This window comes from Rhinatrema bivittatum, chromosome 3 (assembly GCF_901001135.1).
Source record: "Rhinatrema bivittatum chromosome 3, aRhiBiv1.1, whole genome shotgun sequence".
NCBI lineage: Eukaryota > Metazoa > Chordata > Amphibia > Gymnophiona > Rhinatrematidae > Rhinatrema > Rhinatrema bivittatum.
The window spans coordinates 559,259,257-559,279,438 of NC_042617.1; the positions used below are offsets into that span (position 1 = coordinate 559,259,257).

Consider the following 20,182-nt stretch of genomic DNA (forward strand, 5'->3'; position numbering starts at 1 on the left):
TCCCTTGTCACAACCTATTCTGGCCTGACTGGAGCTTCAAGTAACTGCTGTCAGCAGAGAGCACTATGATCTGCTGTATAAGACAGTGTTCTCTCTAGCTACTCTGCTTTGGATGTGCAGAGAAGAGCCCTCTACTCCAAGCAGGTGAGGTTGAGGGTGGACAGGATGGGGAGAGCTAGAACAAGGAGCTGACTTGCTTTTTTTCTATCTTGCCCTCTCCTCTCCAGTGCTGCTGGTTACAGACAGGAAGGGAGGTGGAAGAACAGAGAAAAGCCTCTGCTCCAACTTCTCCCTCCCTATCTCTATGGCAATCAGCAGCACTGCAGAGGAAGTGGAGCAGGAAACAGAATGGCTCTTCTCTACTCTGTTATGCTGTTTGCTTCCTGCTTCAGCTTTTTACTTTCTGTCCTCAGCAGTGCTGCCCAGTTGACATGGGGCAGGAGGGCAAGTGCTACATTTTACATGTGAAAGACCCACATGTGGCTCCAATGCCATAGGTTGGCCAGCCCTGCCCTAGTTTATATCCCCTCTCAATTTGCTTTAGTCCAGTCATTTTAGTGATCGCCCTTGGCCAAGCGCCATGCATCAGAGGTTATTCTGAAACCCTACAATCATGAGACTAGATTGTAAGCACCACATTGCAGGGACACTCTTTTCTGCATCTGTACAGCACTAAGTCCAACTACTAGGTATTGCTGTTGTGTGATGATTCTTGGGCCCTGTGAAAGCTGCTTGTGCAACATTCTCAGTCCAGTTCACCTGAACTGGGCATTGACCCAGATGCCTCTGCATGGCAGTATACCACACTGCCACTGAGCCATCCAGCTGGCCCTCCACAAAGCTTTTAATCCAGCTGAGTACAGGGAGGCTAAGTTGTTCAGAATCATACTCCCAAGAAATACTAAGGGAGGAATCTATCCCTGTACTCTAACCAAGACACCCAAGTACTAGCTTCCAAAATGCGGCTGCTGTTTAGTCATGTCATAGCTAAATTGGTACTGAACAAGAATAAAAGAAAACTATGACTCAGTTATCGCTGTAAGTTATCAAGCATTTTTAAACATCTTGTATCCACAGATCAGTGGGGAAAGACAAGAAAGCTATACAGGCATCAATCAGACGCAATAAGGAAACCAATACAGTTTTGGCCAGATTGAATAGTGAATTACAGCAACAATTAAAGGTAACTCCTCCTAAAAATGACTTTGTACTGTTGAAAACCGAAACTATACATGTGAAAGATTTTATCATAAGAACATAAGAAATTGCCATGCTGGGTCAGACCAAGGGTCCTGTTTCCAACAGAGGCCAAACCAGGCCACAAGAACCTGGCAAGTAACCAAACACCAAGAAGATCGCATGCTATTGATGCAATTAACAGCAGTGGCTATTACCTAAGTAAACTTGATTAATAGCAGTTAATGGACTTTTCCTCCAAGAACTTATCAAAAAATTTTTTGAACCCAGTTACACTAACTGCACTAACCACATCTTCTGGCAACAAATTCCAGAGCTTAACTATGCATTGAATGAAAAAGAATTTTCTCCAATTAGTCTTAAATGTGCTACTTGCTAACTTCATGGAATGCCCCCTGGTCCTTCTATTATCTGAAAGTGTAAATAACCGATTCACATCTACTCATTCAAGATCTCTCATGATCTTAAAGACCTCTATCGTATCCCCACTCAGCTGTCTCTTCTCCAAGCTGAACAGCCCTAACCTCTTCAGCTGTTCCATCCCCTTTATTATTTTGCTCACCCTTCTCTGTACCTTCTCTATTGCAACTATATCTTTTTTGAGATGCAGTGACCAGAATTGTACACAGTACAGTAGACAGCGGTCTTACCATGGAGCGATACAGAGGCATTATGACCATTCCCTTCCTAATAATTCCTAACATTCTGTTTGCTTTTTTGATTGCTGCAGCTAACTCAACCGACGATTTCATGTTTAAACAATTTTTATTGAGTTTCCAATACAAAGTACAACACTGAGGAGAGTGGAATCTGATCTCTCCTCAGACCAAAAATACAATACTTCACAACTGTACAGAACAACCCCCCCCCCCCCCCCCCACCTCCTATCCACACAGAGTGATATATACCACCATCCCATTATTCAATTGCCTACCTACAAAGTTAATCATTCACTACAAGACTTCATGCTCTATGGGAGATTGATTGCAGATAGGCCTGCCACACTGACAGAAAGCGACGTCTGCCTCGTGCCGATGCATGAGAAGCCAAAGATTCCATAGTCGTCATTGCACGGAATAAATTCCTCCAGGTCCAATACGACGGAGGTTCTGTCGACCGCCAGACTGAGAGTATCACCCTTTTCCCCACTAAGCAGGCTTTTTGTAATAGAAGACGTGACCCCAGGTCCCGTATCCTAATGGGCGATATGCAACCAAATAACATCCAGTAAGGGGTAACTGGGAATGCTACATCTAATATCGTCGCCAGATAATCTGTCACTTTGCGCCAGAAGCGTTGTACCCCTGGGCAAGTCCAAAAAGCATGGGACAACGTCCCCAGCTTGTCATGGCATCTGGAGCAGTTCGCTGACGATGTTATAGTTAATTGGGAGGCCACTTGAGGGGAAATATATGCCCTACTTAGAAATTTAAATTGCAACTCCCTGTAATACATATTAGAGGAGATCTTGGAGATTTGCCCAAATCCCACGCTCAAAATATCCTGGGTGATAGTAAAGTCGCCATCCCTCACCCAACGGGTGACCAATTTGGGGTATATATCCACATCCAGCCCTTTTTTCAGGCGTTGGTAATACTGAGATAAGGAAGGTGTCTTATTTTCCGCAAACCGGAAAAGCTCGTCCAGCCTCCGATACACCAAGGGATCGCTATAAGAAGCTGGTAGCGCACGTAAATAGTGGACAATTTGCATATATGGGAAGGCTTGCATGATCCCGAACCCATAAAGGGCCTGGAAATCCTTGAATGAAAGTATTTCTCCCGTGGTTGTCCACATGTGCCCCATATGCGTGATACCTCTCTCTGTCCAGACCCTAAAAGATGAGGATTGAGACCCCGGAGTAAAATCAGGGTTTCCCACCACCGGGAAAAAATAGGCACAGGATGTCGGCAGCTTTAAAAGTCGCATCAGCTGCCTTCATGTTAGCCTAAGTGGGCACACCAACTTCGTTGTCTTTCTAAACGAGGGGATTGCCGGCGACACAGATTGTACCGCATAAGCCGGCGCAATGGGGTTCATCAAAGCAGCATCCGCATAGAACGGGGCATAAGCAGAGGAACCCAGCAGCCAATCCCTAACAAGCCTCAGATTACAAGCCATGTTGTATAAAGCCAAATCCTGCACACCCAGCCCGCCCCTTCCCCACCTAGATTTCAACCAGGATAATGGCAGACGTGCTTTCCCTCCCCTCCATAGAAATCTCCCTAGCACTCCTTCCAAGCGCTGTAAGTCCTTCCGTCATATGAGAATTGTCAAATTTTGAAGGAGATAAAGCCACCTAGGCAATATCATCATTTTAAATAGATTTATCCTGCCAAGCAGAGACAGAGGTAATTTGGTCCATGTCGCTAACTGTGCAATAGTAGCCTGCAATCTCTGTGGGACAGTAGTCTGATAAACACGGTCAGGATCCGCAGGAAGATTAATACCCAAATATGATAAATTATCTTGGGCCCATTGTAAAGGAAAATCCCCCTGCCACTGTGCGGGGAGTGTGTTGGGGTAAGCCAAGACCGAGGATTTAGACTCATTTAAACGTAATCCGGAGAAACGGACAAATTCCCCAATCGTATCCAATAATACCGGCAATGATCGTCGGGGTTCTGTTATAAGACCAGCAGGTCGTCCGCGAAAGCCACCCCCTTAAAAATTTGCGGGCCCAATCTCACTCCCCGGATATTCCTGTTTTGGTGTATTGCTAACATGAGTGGTTCCAATTGTAATATAAACAGTAGTGGGGACAACGGGCATCCCTGTCTTGTACCCCTAGCGACCACAAATGGACTGGACAGCCCACTATTGGCCTAAATCACCGCCCTGGGGTTCGTATATAATAGACTAATGGCTTGAAGGTAAAATCCCTCAAACCCCATTCTCCGTAGTATGTAAAACAAGGATTTCCACTCTACTCTATCAAAGGCTTTTTCGGCATCGAAACTTATTACTAGGTGTGACTGTTCTAACTGCCTACAAATGGTTTGAGCTATCAATACTCTACGTATGTTGGCTAAAGCATACCTCTGCCGAATAAAACCCACTTGGTGATCCCCTACCAACATGGGCAACAAAGGAGCCAAGCGTTCTGCCAGGAGTTTCGCCAGTATTTTATGATCTAGATTTAGTAAAGAGATCGGGCGGTATGATTCCGGTCTCAAGGGATCTTTGTTTGGTTTAGGTATCAAAGTAATGAAAGCCAGATTTTCGTGTGGGGAGAAAGATCCTCGCTCTATCAGTTCTGTATAATTTGCCGCCAGCGGTTCCGCTATCTGATCTACCACCCCTTTAAAAAATTCTGCAGTGTAGCCATCAGGTCCAGGTGCCTTTAGACTTGGTAGGCCTCTGATAATCTGAACTACCTCTTCTTTCTGTATGGGCTGATTTAGCCGCTCCCTTTGTTGTAGAGTCAATGTGGAAAATGGCAAATCATTACAAAACCTGTCCCTCGTCTCCTCTGACCCCCCCCTCTCCGAGGTATAGAGAGCCAAATAAAACTCTCTAAATCTTTCCAAAATACCATCAGTATCTTGAATCACCTGGGAGGATGTCGTTCTTAGCACCGGGATAAACCTCTTAGACCGTGCCGCCCGAATTATATTTGCCATCATTCGCCCTGTTTTATTGATATATTGATGTAACTGAAAATGTAATAAACAAAGCTTTTCTTCGCCCGTTGATGTATCAGGGAATTAAGTGCAAACTGTATCGAGCGATATGCGACCCGCGCTTCCTCCCCACCCCCTGCTATTAAGCGAATCCTAGCTCCGCGCATCTGATTATTCAACGATATTATACGACGATCCAAAACTCGTTTACGGTGTGAGATGTAGGAGATTATCTCCCTCCTAAGGACTGCCTTGGCCGTGGACCAAAACAGGGCCGGTTGAGCCATGTGTAATTTATTGTGGGATTCATATTCTGTCCATTTAGCGCGCAAGAAGTTCCGAAATTTCATGTCATTGGTCAAAATGTAGGGATATCTCCAGATACGCGCTGGCGAATAGCCTTTATTGAATTGCAAATCAACCCAAACAGGTGCGTGATCTGAAATTACTATATTTCCAATCTTTGCATCTGTGACGAAAGAAAAGGCATGATCACTAATTAAAAAATAATCATGCCTCTCATCCTGGAGTGAGAGGCATGAGCTTGGGACAGGTGTGTAAAGTCCCGTTCCGTAAGATTAAGCACTCGCCATACATCCAACAAATGAAATGCTTGTTCTAACAACTGGGGTCCTCTGCCCACTCCCTGCTCCCGTACTCGCGACGCTGAAGAATCCAGATCAGCGTCTCGTATGGTATTAAAAACCCCCCCAATCAACAAAATCTCATTGATATAAGGAAGTAAATGGGAGTAGATACTACGATAGAATAGTGGGCTATAAGTATTGGGGGCATATATATTGCATAAAACCACTGTCTTACCATAAATCTCCGAGATCAGAATAATATAGCAGCCTTGAGGATCCGCTATTTCCTTGCTAATTTTTATGGGAAGTGTCTTGTGAATCAATATGGTGACTCCTGCCGACCTCGATGACCCCGCAGCAAAACGAACCTCCCCAACCCAATCCCGTCGTAATTTAGCATGCTCTTCCACAGAAAGATGAGTCTCCTGCAGATAAGCTATCTTAGTCTCCTTTTTTTTTAGCTGAGAGATTATTTTAGAGCGTTTAATTGGCGAATTTACTCCACACACATTCCAAGAAACCAACCTAATGGGATTACTCATAGCATACACCGAAGGAAGTCTTTGTCGATGAGAATACCAAAACCCAATGGAAAGAGCCCCCCCAGCTAGAGCTCCCCCCAGAGAAAACTTTCCACAGTTCCATGACACCATGCAGGCAGAAGCAGTGATTTAGTAGAACAGCATTGCCTTCACTCTGTGCGATTACCCCCCACCTTCCCCCCCCACCCCATCATTCTTCTTAACCATGTTCCCCAACCAAACCTTTGTTCCCCCCAGTTCCACCCCCCGCCCACCTCCCAAGTCCCCTTGACTCATCCCCCAACCACGTACTTTCTTCCCTCGTTCCCTCGCTCCCATAAGGGGAGACCTGAGATCACGTATAGATGTGTCCCTAACTTCGCCCCACCAAACATCAGATAACCATACAACTAATGGGAACTAACCGTCTCCCCACCTTCCCCATAAAGTAAGCTGTTGAAAAAAAAACGTAAGCGAGTGGCACGCTCTGTATCACTATTAAAAAAAAAAAAAAAAAAAAAAAAAAGAGGAAGTCTTACAGGCGCTACCACATATTCTCTGTGGTTCCACTAGAAACAATTCTAGCTAACTATTCTTGTGCCTGTATTAAGTTACCAGTAATAGAAAACAATCTAAATAAAATGTGTATGAGAGATAACAGACAATCAGTACCACCCTTCAAGTTATGAGAATTCCCCACAGCCCAACCCATTTTTATGAGAAATCTTGTAATATAGAGTGTACACCATATGAAAATGTCAGTAAGGAACTCTGGCTGCACCATCCGCTGGATCTGCGAAGGGTCCTGCTGCGGCATTTCACTCGGTGTTCACACCCCTCTGTTCAGTTCCAGCGGATCTAAGCCCCCAGCGTCCACAAGAGTGACCTCTCTCACAGCCGACCCGAACTCCAAATGTTAGAACAAACCCTGGGGCCTTGCGCAAGTGTGATGATCAGTCTTGAGATTAAAACATCCCGCCAGAAAATTATCATAACATAGTCAAGTTATAGCCCAAGTACTGGTCACAGGTCTAGGGAGTCTCCAGTCATTCAAAGGGAAATTCCAAAGAAAAAAAATTAAGAAATATCTGAAATGTCCCGCCGGGTGCTGTGCTCTTAGGAATCCAATGCTGGCAGCTAACCCTATTTCTGGGTTCATTCTATTACCTCCCACTGGAGACTTGTAAATCCAAATATCTGTATTCTCTAAGCGAGTACCACCATCTTCTCCCACTCTGAGTTAAGGCACCCAGGTTCTGATAGTCACTCCCTGCATCCCACTGCTGCCCTACATCAGTACATTTTATTGTAAAAATAAAGAAGAGAGAAAAAAAATCAAAACTGCAGAGTATTAAGTAAGCAATGAGTCCATGAAACTTTTTGCAGAGTCCACTGTAGTGAAAGTTTGAACCGAACGCGCCAGGAAGAGTAGTGCAAATTTAGTTCCCTGCTTATGCAACTTGGAGCAGAGAGGTGAAAAAGCAAGCCTTGCCTCTAATACAGCCGCTGAAAAATCTTGAAAAATCCTGATGGTGTGTTCCTTATAGCGCAGGTCTCTTTGTTTTCGGGATGCCCTCCAAAGCTCTGCTTTATGTGCGGAATTTAAAATCTTTGCTATTACCAGTCTGGGCCTCCCCCCCACCGAGGTTCTTGCTCCCAGCCTGTGAGCACGCTCCACAGTCAGCTTCCCCTGCAGATGAGGCAAGGCAAGCACCTCTGGGAGCCAGGATTCTAATAGAGCACACAGAGACTGCTCCTCTATTTCCTCTGGAAAGCCCAAAAATCTTAAGTTATCTCGACGAGCCCTATTTTCCAGCTCTTCTACCTTGGCCTGCAGGGCCTGTATGCTCTTATCTCCTGCCTCCATTCTGACACGTGTGTGCCCCACAGACTCCTCCAGCTCGGAGATCCTGGTCTCTGCATTCTCCAGCCTAGGATGGATCGCTGCTAGTGAGTCTCTCACCTCCCCCAGCTGCGAGGTAAGCAGCGTCAACTTTTCATCCAAAGCTTCTCGGATAGCTAATTTTATTTCTTCGATCGTTAGCGGTGAGTGGGGGGAGGGAGACCCACCGTTCGTCACAGCTGCCATCTTATCCTCGGAGACCAGCTCTTTCTCTTTTCCCTTTTTCACGCTCCGTGCTGTCATCGAGGACCACGGCTGTCCCCGAGTTGAAATCGCTGACATGTACTCTGTCCCCTGCTCGTTTTTAGTGCTTTTTCAATTGTTTTTCCCCGCGGATTGTACGCGATTGGTGGGGCAAAGCTGGAGCCTGGAAGAAACGCTGCCTTCCGGCTACCATATCACGTGACCCTCCTCAACCGATGATTTCAAAGTATTATCCACTCTGATGCTTAGATCTTTTTCCTGGGTGGTAGCCACTAATATGGAACCTAACATCGTGTAACTATAGCAAGGATTATTTTTCCCTATATGCAACACCTTGCACTTGTCCACATTAAATTTCATCTGCCATTTGGATCCCAATCTTCCAGTCTTGCAAGGTCCTCCTTTAATGTATCACAATCCGCTTGTGTTTTAACTACTCTGAATAATTTTCTATCATCCGCAAATTTGATAACCTCACTCGTCGTATTTCTTTCCAGATCATTTATATATATATTGAAAAGCACTGGTCCAAGTACAGATCCCTGAGGCACTCCACTGTTTACCCTTTTCCAATGAAAAAATTGATCATTTAATCTTTCTCCCTGTTTCCTGTCTTTTAACCAGTTTGTAATCCACGAAAGGACATTGCCTCTTATCCCATGACTTTTTAGTTTTCTTAGAAGCCGCTCATGAGGGACTTTGTCAAACGCTTTCTGAAAATCTAAATACACTACATCTGCCGGTTCACCTTTATCCACATGTTTATTAATCCCTTCAAAAAAATGAAGCAGATTTATTAGGCAAGACTTCCCTTGGGTGAATCCATGTTGACTTATTTTATTTATTTAGATTTATATTCTGCTTTTCACACTTTTTCAGCGCTTCAAAGTGGATTGCATTCAGGTACAGTAGGTATTTCCCTATCTCTAGAGGGCTTACAATCTAAGTTTGTACCTGAGGCAATGGAGGGTAAAGTGACTTGCCCCAAGATCACAAGGAACGACAGCATGACTCGAACCCTGGTCTCCTGGTTCGAAGCCCACTGCTCTAACCACTAGGCTACTCCTCCACTCTTGTGTTCCATTAAACCGTATCTTTCTATATCCTCTATGATTTTGATCTTTAGAATAGTTTCCACTATTTTTCCCGGCACTGAAGTCAGGCTCACTGGTCTATAGTTTCTCGGATCGCCCCTGGAGCCCTTTGTAAATATTGGGATTACATTGGCCATCCTCCAGTCTTCAGGTACAATGGATGATTTTAATGATAAGTTACAAATTTTAACTAATAGATCAGAAATTTCATTTTTTAGTTCCTTCAGTACCTTAGGATGCATACCCATCCGGTCCAGGTGATTTACTACTCTTTAATTTGTCAATCTTGCCTACTACATCTTCCAGGTTCACAGTAATTTGGTTCAGTTCATCTGACTCATTACCCTTGAAAACCTTGTTATAATGATCTTGGTATAAAATTAAAGTTGCTATGAAGTGAAAATGGAACTTTAAATTCAAAATGTTTTGTCATTACAGTAATTTTGTGTTTCATATGGTATCATTGAAAATGTAAGCAATTGTACATTAGAAAGCATTTTCTGTATAGGTATTGACTTATGAGCAGGGTTAAAGAACCAGAGGAAAAAGCCCGGGACCCTGTATTACCTGGGTAATTTATTTTGAGATGTTATATTTTAAAAAAATCTTTCAAACATCAAGAGTTAGAAAAACACTAGCATTATCTATTGAAAATCTTAATTCTTCTGTTTGTTAATTAGTGCTCCTTGCATTTCTCTCATGACAAGCAGGATGGCAGTCCTCACAAGTAGGTGACATCATCCAATTGAGCTGGCAAAAAACTTTTATGTCAAAGTTTCTAAAATTTTGTGACTCACTGAGTATGCCCAACATGCAACATATCATGCATCCACCTGGAGACAGCTTCAATCTCTCTTCTTGTGCAAAGCTTCCAGTCGCAGTTCTTCACTGTTCCTGCTTTAGGCTGTGTTTCTTGGCTTTTTCCAAGTAGGATCATTTATCATGGGGCTCAGTGATATTATTTCTGCCTTCTTTCCCAGTGGTTTTCCCTAGGTAGGTGTCAGGGTAAAAGGTGTTTTGGCTGCACTGAACCTTGGTCTGCATGGTCCACAGGCAGGTTTTCTGTGTGCAGAGCCACAAACTGGCTCAGAGAAACCCAACTTTAGACTGCAGGTGGCCTGCTGGCTGGCCCTGCCTCTGAGGATACAAAGTGGTCCTTGGGGGATTCCAAAGAGATGCTGAGATACCTGGAAAGTGTTTCCAGAATTTAGATGGCTCAGGGAGGGCTAAAGAAAGAGCACTATGGTGAAATGACCTGGGCCAGATCTGAATGGGAAGTGAGCTTTACCCAAACTGTGAGTTATATGTTTGTTTACTTGCAGTGCATAAGTCAAGAAATGTTCTGTTCTTGACTTTGCTACTAATTAATCTGTACCACTGGTGTGGTTGTACTGCAGAGGCCCCCAACCTGACAATAGGTTTTTCGATTGTTTAAGTTTTTATTCCATCTCTTGGCTGGGTCGGTGTGCCATCAATACCTGGCGGACATCAATCATCACTGCCATAGAATTTGATTTTGCTTCCCTCCTTTTTTGATCAATCATGTCTAGTGGATTCCAGTGGTGCCCTGACGCTCCATGGTCATGTCTGTCAAAGATCCTCACGAGAGATTTATCCTGGGCCTGGGAACATCACATGATATCCAGAGGTATTGCAAATATGGGAGTATAACCCCGAAAGGATGTCTGTCCCAAGTGAAACTAATGGAGAAATACTTCAGGTACTGGAAATCCAGTGCATCGACATCAAGGGACATATGGCCCACTGGGAGAAGAGGCATTGAATTCAGGGGAGCAGTTGGTTATACAGTGAGAAGTGAAAGAACTGGGATGATAATCTAAAGTAACAGTACGAGCCTTACCCATATATCTATTTCCCGATCCTTTTACCATGAAATAAGCATCAGGGGAGGTAATCCATAAACTAACTGAAGGTCATTTTTTCTCTTTATCTGTAACCTTAAGCCACCCTCATAAAGTGAGAGAAAATGCAGAGATTTATGATTTGCTGCTCAAGCTACAACTGATGGATGGAGTAGAAATATTAGGTGAAAATAATGGGTTTGATTAATAAAACAAACATGCGCAAGTGTTTTCCTACCATTGCCCCTAAGACTGAGCAGTTATAATTCTGTGGCATAAGTCTAGTACCATTAGGATAGAATTTAATAGTCTTGTTGCTTTTGGTTTCACCAGAAGCATTAGTTATCCCAGGACAAGCAGGATGATAGTCCTCACATATGGGTGACGTCACTGGACGGAGCCCTATCACGGAAAACTTTCTGTCAAAGTTTATAGAAACTTTTGACTGGCACACTGAGCATACCCAGCATGCCATGATCCCTCGAGCAACAGGGGTCTCCCTTCAGTCTTCTTTTTTTCCGCGCTGCTATTAGCCTCGCGGTGAAGGAGCCCTGTGTGATAGTTTTCACACAATTTTTTCCTGACAGGAAAAGTTTCAAAGTTTTTCAAATTTCCCCCTTCATAGGGGTCTCCCTTTCACTACCAGTCGGTGAGTACAAAACTTTCTCCGGTCGATACCGTTTTTGCGTTTTTTCTCTTCACAAGGCCGTCGATGGCTGTCCGGCCTTTGAAATGGCAACGGGTTTCAAAAATAGCCTGAATTGCCCTCGCACCATGTCCATCACTGACCCGCATGTCGAGTGTTTTGTGCCTGGGTGAGGGACATAACGTATTGACATGTCCACAATGCGCCGAGATGACGGCCAAAGGCAGACGGGCCCATCTGGAGAAAATGGAACATCTCTTCTATCTTCAATTACTTACGTCGACATAGACTCAGTTGTCTCTGGCTGGAGTGGCGAAGAAATTAGTCATTAAAACTAAACATCGTTCAGATGGAAGCGGTGTCAGATAGTCTGACTCCTTCTTGGTCATCCACAAAATGGGACTCAAGAAGCAGACCTCCGATCATCGAGAAAAACATCACCACCATCATCGATGGACTTCGACGCCCAATGTCGGTTTGACTCCTAGAGCTCTCTCGATGCCCATCAAACCATCGCCAAAAAGGTCTCGAGTAGAAGAGCCATCGATACCTTCGATTCCTCTCACTCCAAGGCGATCCCCACCGATATCGGTGCCAGGTACCGCCCCACCACAGGGATCTGTGGAAGAGCTGGTTCCGCCTTCTCTGCCACCCCCTATAGCTGCTCTGACCTCACCAGCTATACGGGAGGAACTGGACGGTTTCATCTGCCAGGCAGTAAAACATGCTCTGCGAGACCTGAGACCATCGACACCGATGCCTACACCGATGCCAACACCGGACCTTTCCCTGTTAGCACCGATACTCAATAGGCTCGACGCCCTTATCGGCGCCTTTCCGAAGCAACCATCACCATTGGGTACGAAAACTCCGGTTTCCAATCCCAGGGAAGATGATGCCTCGAGGGATTCCTCGATGCCCGAACCAATCCCGGGACCCTTGGGTATTTCACAGCCAAGACTCCCGAGTTTTCCATTGGTTCCCTTCCTTTCACCATCGATGTCTTTGATGCCTCTCTTTATTCCTCACTCCACTCCTCCACGGCAACCTTCTTCAGACACCTGGGAGGAAGAAAACACAGATTCTTCATCGGAGGATATTCTATCAGATCCATCCCCACCGAAAAAGAGAAGAAAATCACCCCCGGAGTACCTCTCTTTTTTCAAATTTTGTGAAGGAAATGGCAGATACCATACCTTTCCAGATACAAGCAGAAGAGGACACCAGACAGAAAACCCTCAAGGTTTTGCAATTTGTAGATCCTCCTAAGGAAGTTCTTGCAGTCCCTGTGCATGAAGTACTTGTGGATCTTCAGCATAGGTTTTTGGAACACCCTTGTTTTATACCACCAGTAAACAAGCAGACTGATGCCACTTACCTGGTTCAACACATACCAGGCTTCCAGAAACCTCAACTCCCACACCAGTTTGTAGTGGTGGAATCTGCCCAAAAGAAATCAGAGAATTTGTCCTCACTCGTCAATGCCTCCTGTGAAGGAACAAAAATTTCTAGATACTCTTGGCCAGAAAATGTTCCAAGGGTCAATGCTTGTCTCAAGAATTGCGTCATATCAGTTGTATATGACTCAATATCAACGCAGTTTGTGGACACAAAGAATTGTCTGAGTCACTCCCTCAACAATACCAAGATTCCCTTACTAACATCATTCATAAGGGTCTAGAGGCAGCTTATGAATGTTTTGAAACATCCAGGATGGCTGCAATGGGAATTAGTGCCCGTAGATGGGCCTGGTTAAAGGCTTCTGACATCAGGTTTGAAATTCAAGACAAATTGGCAGATCTGCCTTGTACAGGGGAAAACCTATTTGGAGACAAAGTACAAGCTGCAGTGGTACAATTAAAAGAACATTCTGAGACTGACAACTCTCCGCTGTTCCAACAGACACACCATCTTCTGCACGAAGAACAGCCAGGAAAGACACTAGAAAACTCTATTACAGACCACGACGATACTATCCTCAAGCATCTCGTGGTAGGGTATCAAGACCGTCCCAGAGAGGTCAGTCAAGACAGCCGAGGGCACCTAGGCCACAACCTCCCCCTCAAACAGGCCCTGCAACAGGTTTTTGAAAAACTTGCCAGAGGACAGCAGCCACTCCACCAATATGGCACCAAATCTATCAGTAGGAGGTCGGATCTCCTTTTTCCTTCCCAATTGGTCAAACATCACAACAGATCAATGGGTACTCTCCATTATAAATCAAGGTTACCATCTGGATTTTCTCACAATGCCCAAAAATTTTCCACCAAACTCACTTTGGGTACATAAGGATCATTCCACACTTCTGCAAACAGAATTATCTCAGGACAAGCAAGATGATAGTCCTCACATATGGGTGACGTCACTGGACGGAGCCCTATCACGGAAAACTTTCTGTCAAAGTTTTTAGAAACTTTTGGATGGCACACTGAGCCCACTGAGCATGCTATGATCCCTGGAGCCACAGGGGTCTCCCTTCGGTCTTCGTTTTTCCGCGCTGCACTTAGCATCGCGGTGAAGGAGCCCTGTGTGAGTTTTCTCACACAAAATACTTAGAGAAAAAGTTAAAATTTCTCAATTTACCCCTTTATAGGGGTCTTCTTGTCTCCACCGGCCGGTGAGTACTTGTTTTTTCCCTGTCGATTCCGGTTAAACAGCATTTTTCTGTCAGAAGGTCGTCGACGGCTGTCCAGCCTTCGTAATGGCAATGGGTTTTTAAAAAATGCTCAAACTGCCCTCACACTGTGTCTATCACCGACCCGCATGTCGAGTGTGTGCTGTGCTTGGGCGAATCTTATAACATTTCCTCCTGTCCACAAAGCGCCGAGATGACTGCCAAGGGCAGGCGAGCCCATCAAGAGAAGATGGTACATCTCTTCCATATTCAACTAATGCCATCAAAGTCGACATCGACTCAGTCATCTTCGGCTGGAGCGGCTAAAAAGTTAGTCGTCCGAAAACATCGCCCTGACGGCTCCGGTGACCGATTATCACCGACTCCATCCCGGTCATCTGTAAAATCTATATCGGGGCTTGAGAAAAAAGCACTGAATATCGGGAGAAACATGACCATAGTCATTGATTGATGTCGACACCCCATGTCGCATCGATTCCGGGAAGTCCGATGCCAGTAGAACCATCGCCGAAAAGGTCTCGCGTGGAAGGTCCAGCGATACCCTCGATGCTTCTCACTCCAAGGCGATCCCCACCGGTAACGTTTCCAGGTACCGAGCCACCACAGGGGACCTGTGGAAGAGCCGGTTCCGCCTTCTCTGCCACCCCCTACAGCTGCTCTGACCTCACCAGCTATACAGGAGGCCGGTGCCATTTTGAATATTGGCAATACGGCCCGCGTGCAGGAGGTCGCTCCCGGACCCCCGCTGGACTTTTGGCAAGTCTTGTGGGGGTCAGGAGGCCCCCCCCCACCAAGCTGGCCAAAAGTCCCTGGGGGTCCAGCAGGGGTCCGAGAGCGATCTCCTGCACACGTGATGTCGGGAGCCAGGAACCAAAATGGCGCCGGCGCTACCTTTGCCCTGTCACATAAGGGCAAAGGGCCACCGGCGCCATTTCTCTTAACGCAGCCGTGGCCAGAGAGTGGGAGATCGCGCCGGGACCCTCCCACTGGACCCCAGGTAATTTAAAACATTTGGGGGGGGTTCGGGAGGGTGGGGGATTTGTTTTAAAGGATCGGGGTGGGTTTTAGGGTTGTTTTGGTGTGCCGGTTTTCCCGCCCTCCCCCGATTTACGATTTTTAACGATTAAAAAAAAAAAAAAAAAAACACGACGATCAGATTTCCCTCCCCCCCCCCCCCCAGCCAAAATTGATCGTTAAGACGATCGATCACACGATTCACACCCCTAATACTCATAGCCCCATATTGGCCTCGACAAGTGTGGTTTCCCATACTTCTCGACTTCTCAATTAGAGAATCAGTTCACCTGGGTACAGCTCCCACTCTCATAACTCAGGATTAAGGCAGGTTACGCCATCCCAACCTTCGATCCCTATCTCTAACAGCCTGGATGTTGAAAGCTTGATCCTGCAATCACTCAATCTTTCAACTAATGTGTCTCAAGTGCTTGTAGCTTCTCGTAAAACTTCCACACGAAAAACCTAAGTGGAAAAGCTTCACCACTTGGTGTGCACAGAAAGGTATTGACCCCTTTTCCTGCCCCACAGCATCTTTATTAGACTATCTCTGGCACCTTTCAGACTCTGGTCTCCAGACTACGTCAGTAAGGGTACATTTAAGTGCTATCTCAGCTTGCCATCATACAGTAGGGGATGCACAGATATCAGCGCAACCCCTTGTCAGTAGGTTTATGAGAAGTTTAATTCACCTTAAACCCCCATTACGGCCAGCAGTCACAAAATGGGACCTTAATATAGTACTAACAAGACTCATGCGTTCTCCCTTTGAAGCCATGGACTCCTGCGATGTTAAATTTCTTACATGGAAGGTTCTCTTCCTAGTGGCTATTACATCTGCTAGAAGGGTTAGTGAGTTAAAAGCACTTGTCACATACTCATCCTATACAAGGTTCCTACATGACCGAGTGGTACTCCGTATCACCCAAAATTCCTTCACAAGGTAGTTATGGAATTCCACTTGAATCAGTCCATAGTCTTGCCCACATTCTTCCCAAGACCTCACTCTCACAAAGGTAAGAGGGTTTTGCACACCTTAGACTGTAAACGTGCACTTGCATATTAACTAGACCGCACGGCAGTCCATAGGAAATCCACTCAACTCTGTTTCTTTTGATAACAACAAACCGGGTAAAGCAGTGGGCAAACAAACTCTCTCTAACTGGCTTGCAGATTGTATAGAGTTCTGCTATGAAAAAGCAGGCCTTCCTCTCCAGGGACGAGTAAAGGCACACTCAGTAAGAGCAATGTCAACCTCAGTAGCACACTATCGTTCAGTACCAATAGCTGACATATGTAAGGCTGCAACATGGAGATCTCTTCACACCTTTGCAGCTCATTATTGTTTGGACAAGGAAGGACAACAAGATTCAGCCTACGGACAATCTGTCTTAAAGAACTTGTTTCCAGCGTAATCCCAACTCCTTCCGCATCCAACCTGCTGTGATTTCAGGCTGCCTCATTTTTTCCAACAGTACACCAGTTGTTGTGCCCATTGCACAAGTTGTTTGCTGTTGGTCCAATACAAGAATGACTCAGCCTGTAGCTTGCTAATCACCCATATGTGAGGACTATCATCCTGCTTGTTCTAGGATAAAGCAAAATTGCTTACCTGTAATAGGTGTTATCCCAGGACAGCAGGATGAGGTCCTCACGAAACCCACCCGCCACCCCGTGGAGTTGGGTTCGTTACGTTTTATTATTTTATTTTTGCTAACGCTTATTGCTACACACGAGACTGAAGAGGAGACCCCTGTGGCTCGAGGGATCATGGCATGCTCAGTGTGCCAGTCAAAAGTTTCTAGAAACTTTAACAAAGTTTTCCATGATAGGGCTCCGTCTAGTGATGTCACCCATATAAGAGGACTACATCCTGCTGTCCTGGGATAATACCTATTACAGGTAAGCAATTTTGCTTCATCCACCCTCCTGAGAGCCAGGGCCATGGAACCAGTTCCCCGACCTCAGCAGGGCAGTGGATTCTACTCCCGATATTTTCTCATTCCAAAGAACACAGGAGGCCTACGTCCTATCTTAGACCTCCGAAATCTCAACAAATTTCTACGGAAGGAAAAATTCAGAATGGTATCCTTAGGCATAATGCTTCCCCTTCTTCAGTCAGGAGACTGGCTCTGTTCTCTGGACCTTCAAGACGCTTATGCTCACATACCAATTTTTCTCCCTCATCACAAGTACCTGCGCTTCCTGGTGGGTCATCAACACTTTCAGTACCGTATTCTGCCATTCGGACTTGCCTCGGCACCCAGAGTATTCACAAAGTGCCTAGCGGTGGCAGCGGCCCATTTACGCAAGATGGGAATACATGTCTTTCTATATCTAGACGACTAGCTTATCAAAAGCCATTCAAGCAGGCAGCATTCCAATCTTTCAAACTAACAATCAATCCGCTTCACTCGTTAGGATTTCTAATAAACTACCCAAAATCCCACCTCCTACCATCTCGCCTTCTACAATTCATCGGAGCAGAATTGAACACCACTGTATCCAAAGCCTTCTCCCAAAAGACCGCACAGAGACTCTGTCCACTTTAGCGAACTCTCTGTGCACAAAGTAAACAGGGATAGCCCATCAGTTCCTCACTCTGCTCGCCACATGGCCTCCACAGTTCACGTCACTCCTATGGCCAGATTAGCCATGAGAATAATGCAATGGACATTGAAATCTCAGTGGCTCCAAGCTATTCAACCACCTTCGTCTCCAATTCAAATATCCCACCAGTTACATTCATCTCTCCTCTGGTGGGGGAACACGAACAATTTGCTCGAAGGCCTACCTTTCCAGCAACCAGTTCCGCAAATAACCTTAACTATAGATGCATCCACCTTGGGTTGGGGAGCACATACAGAAGGCCTTCAGACTCAAGGTACTTGGACAACACTCGAAGCAACTTTCCAAATAAACTTCTTGGAGCTTCGAGCTATACGTTATGCTCTCTATGCGTTCAAGGACTGCCTTTCATACAAGTCTGTGCTAATACAAACAGACAATACATTTGCCATGTGGTACCTGAACAAACAAGGAGGCACGGGCGCTTATCTCCTTTGCCAAGAAGCTGCAAAAATTTGGGACTGGGCCTTGACACATTCCATGTTTCTCCGGGCCAAATAAGTCGTCAATTCCAGCCCCACGAATGGTCCCTGGATCCTTCAGTTGCGACCAGGATATTCCAACGTTGGAGTCAACCAACAATGGAATTCTTTGCATCCGAGATGAATCACAAAGTGGACAGATTCTGCTCCCTGCGCAAACAGAGAAACCAGTTAGCCAAGGATACCTTTCCTCGCCCCTGGAACTTCTATATGCATATCCCCCAATACCGCTAATAACCAAAACTCTAATGAAGCTACAACAGGACAAAAGGTCAATGATACTCATAGCCCCGTATTGGCCTCGGCAAGTATGGTTTCCCATACTCCTCAACCTTTCCATCAGGGAACCAATTTGCCTGGGCACAGCACTAAAATCTATAGGGATTCCACCCAGCTCTTTATTTCTTTTGATAAAAACAAACCGGGTAAAGCAGTCTGCAAACAAACACTCTCTAACTGCTCGCAGATTGTATAGACTTCTGCTATGTAAAAGCAGGCTTTTCTCTCCAGGGACGAGTAAAAGCGCACTCAGAGCAATGGCAACCTCAGTAGCACTCTATCGTTCTGTGCCGATTGCTGACATCTGCAAAGCAACTTGGAGCTTTCTTCACACATTTGCAGAATCTGTCTTAAAGAACTTATTTCCAGTATAGTTCCAATTCCTTCCACATTCAACCTGCTGTGATTTCAGGCTGCCTCATTTTTCCAACAGTACACCAGTTGTTGTGCCCGTTGCACAAGTTTTACACTGTTGGTCCAATACACATATGACTCAGCCTGTAGCTTGCTAATCACCCATGTGTGAGGACTATCATCCTGCTTGTCCTGGAAAAAAGCAAATTTGCTTACCTGTAATAGGTGTTATCCCAGGACAGCAGGATATAGTCCTCACAAAACCCACCCACCACCCCGCGGAGTTGGGTCCGAAATGTTTTATTATTTTATTTTTAGCTAAAGCTTATTACTACAAACAAGACTAAAGGGAGACCCATGTGGCTCAAGGGATAATGGCATGCTGGGCATGCTCAGTGTGCCAGTCAAAGGTTTCTAGAAACTTTGACAGAAGGTTTTCTGTGATAGGGCTCCGTCCAGTGATGTCACCCATATGTGAGGACTACATCCTGCTGTCCTTGGATAACACCTATTACAGGTAAGCAATTTTGTTTTCTTGTGGAAACCCACCGAACACAGATGTCAGCAGTAGTAAGTGGAAGATGCAGAGGAAAATACTGAACATTAGTAATTTTGAAAGTAGTATTCTTCCTTGACCCAGATATCAGAAAAAAGTGGCCAGCTGCCTTTTGTCCGAACTGCATACATACCCAACAATTAGGTTAAAAGAGTTAGTCCAGAGTATGGGGAGGTTGACATAAGTGTTGGTGAGAAGTGGATGTGTCGTCTGTAGTAATCCGTATGTCAAGAGAGCAAAACACATAAAAGCCATTGCATGGAGACATCTATACCACCAATATTGATACAAAGATAAGGAGGGGTGTTATTGCGACGGGAGCATATCAGGGCCTACTCCCAGGTGCCATTCATCTCCGGTAAGTTATTTTCTGCTTTTTGGCATGGTCATAATACTCTCATGCCCATTTTCACCATGAGTCAAAATGTATCTCTGACCAAGCTACAGGGCTCCACAGCTTTGTCTAGGCTTTCTTCCCACAATTAGTTGGAGCTGAATTAGAAATAGCCCTGCACAATGTCTCGGCATTAGTCAAGACCTTAGAAAATGAAATCAACAATGCAATAGCAGACTCGCAGGTAGAAGTAGTATCTTAGC

At 45.3% G+C, this 20,182-nt stretch overlaps 1 protein-coding gene across 1 annotated transcript in view; it reads left to right on the plus strand.

Moving 5' to 3' along the window:
- Nucleotides 1-20,182, plus strand: part of REPS1 (RALBP1 associated Eps domain containing 1) — a 566,482-nt gene that overhangs the window by 529,606 nt on the left and 16,694 nt on the right. Inside the window, 1 exon segment of the mRNA XM_029596463.1 lies at nucleotides 1,078-1,183. Within this exon segment, the coding sequence (XP_029452323.1) occupies nucleotides 1,078-1,183 (106 nt within the window).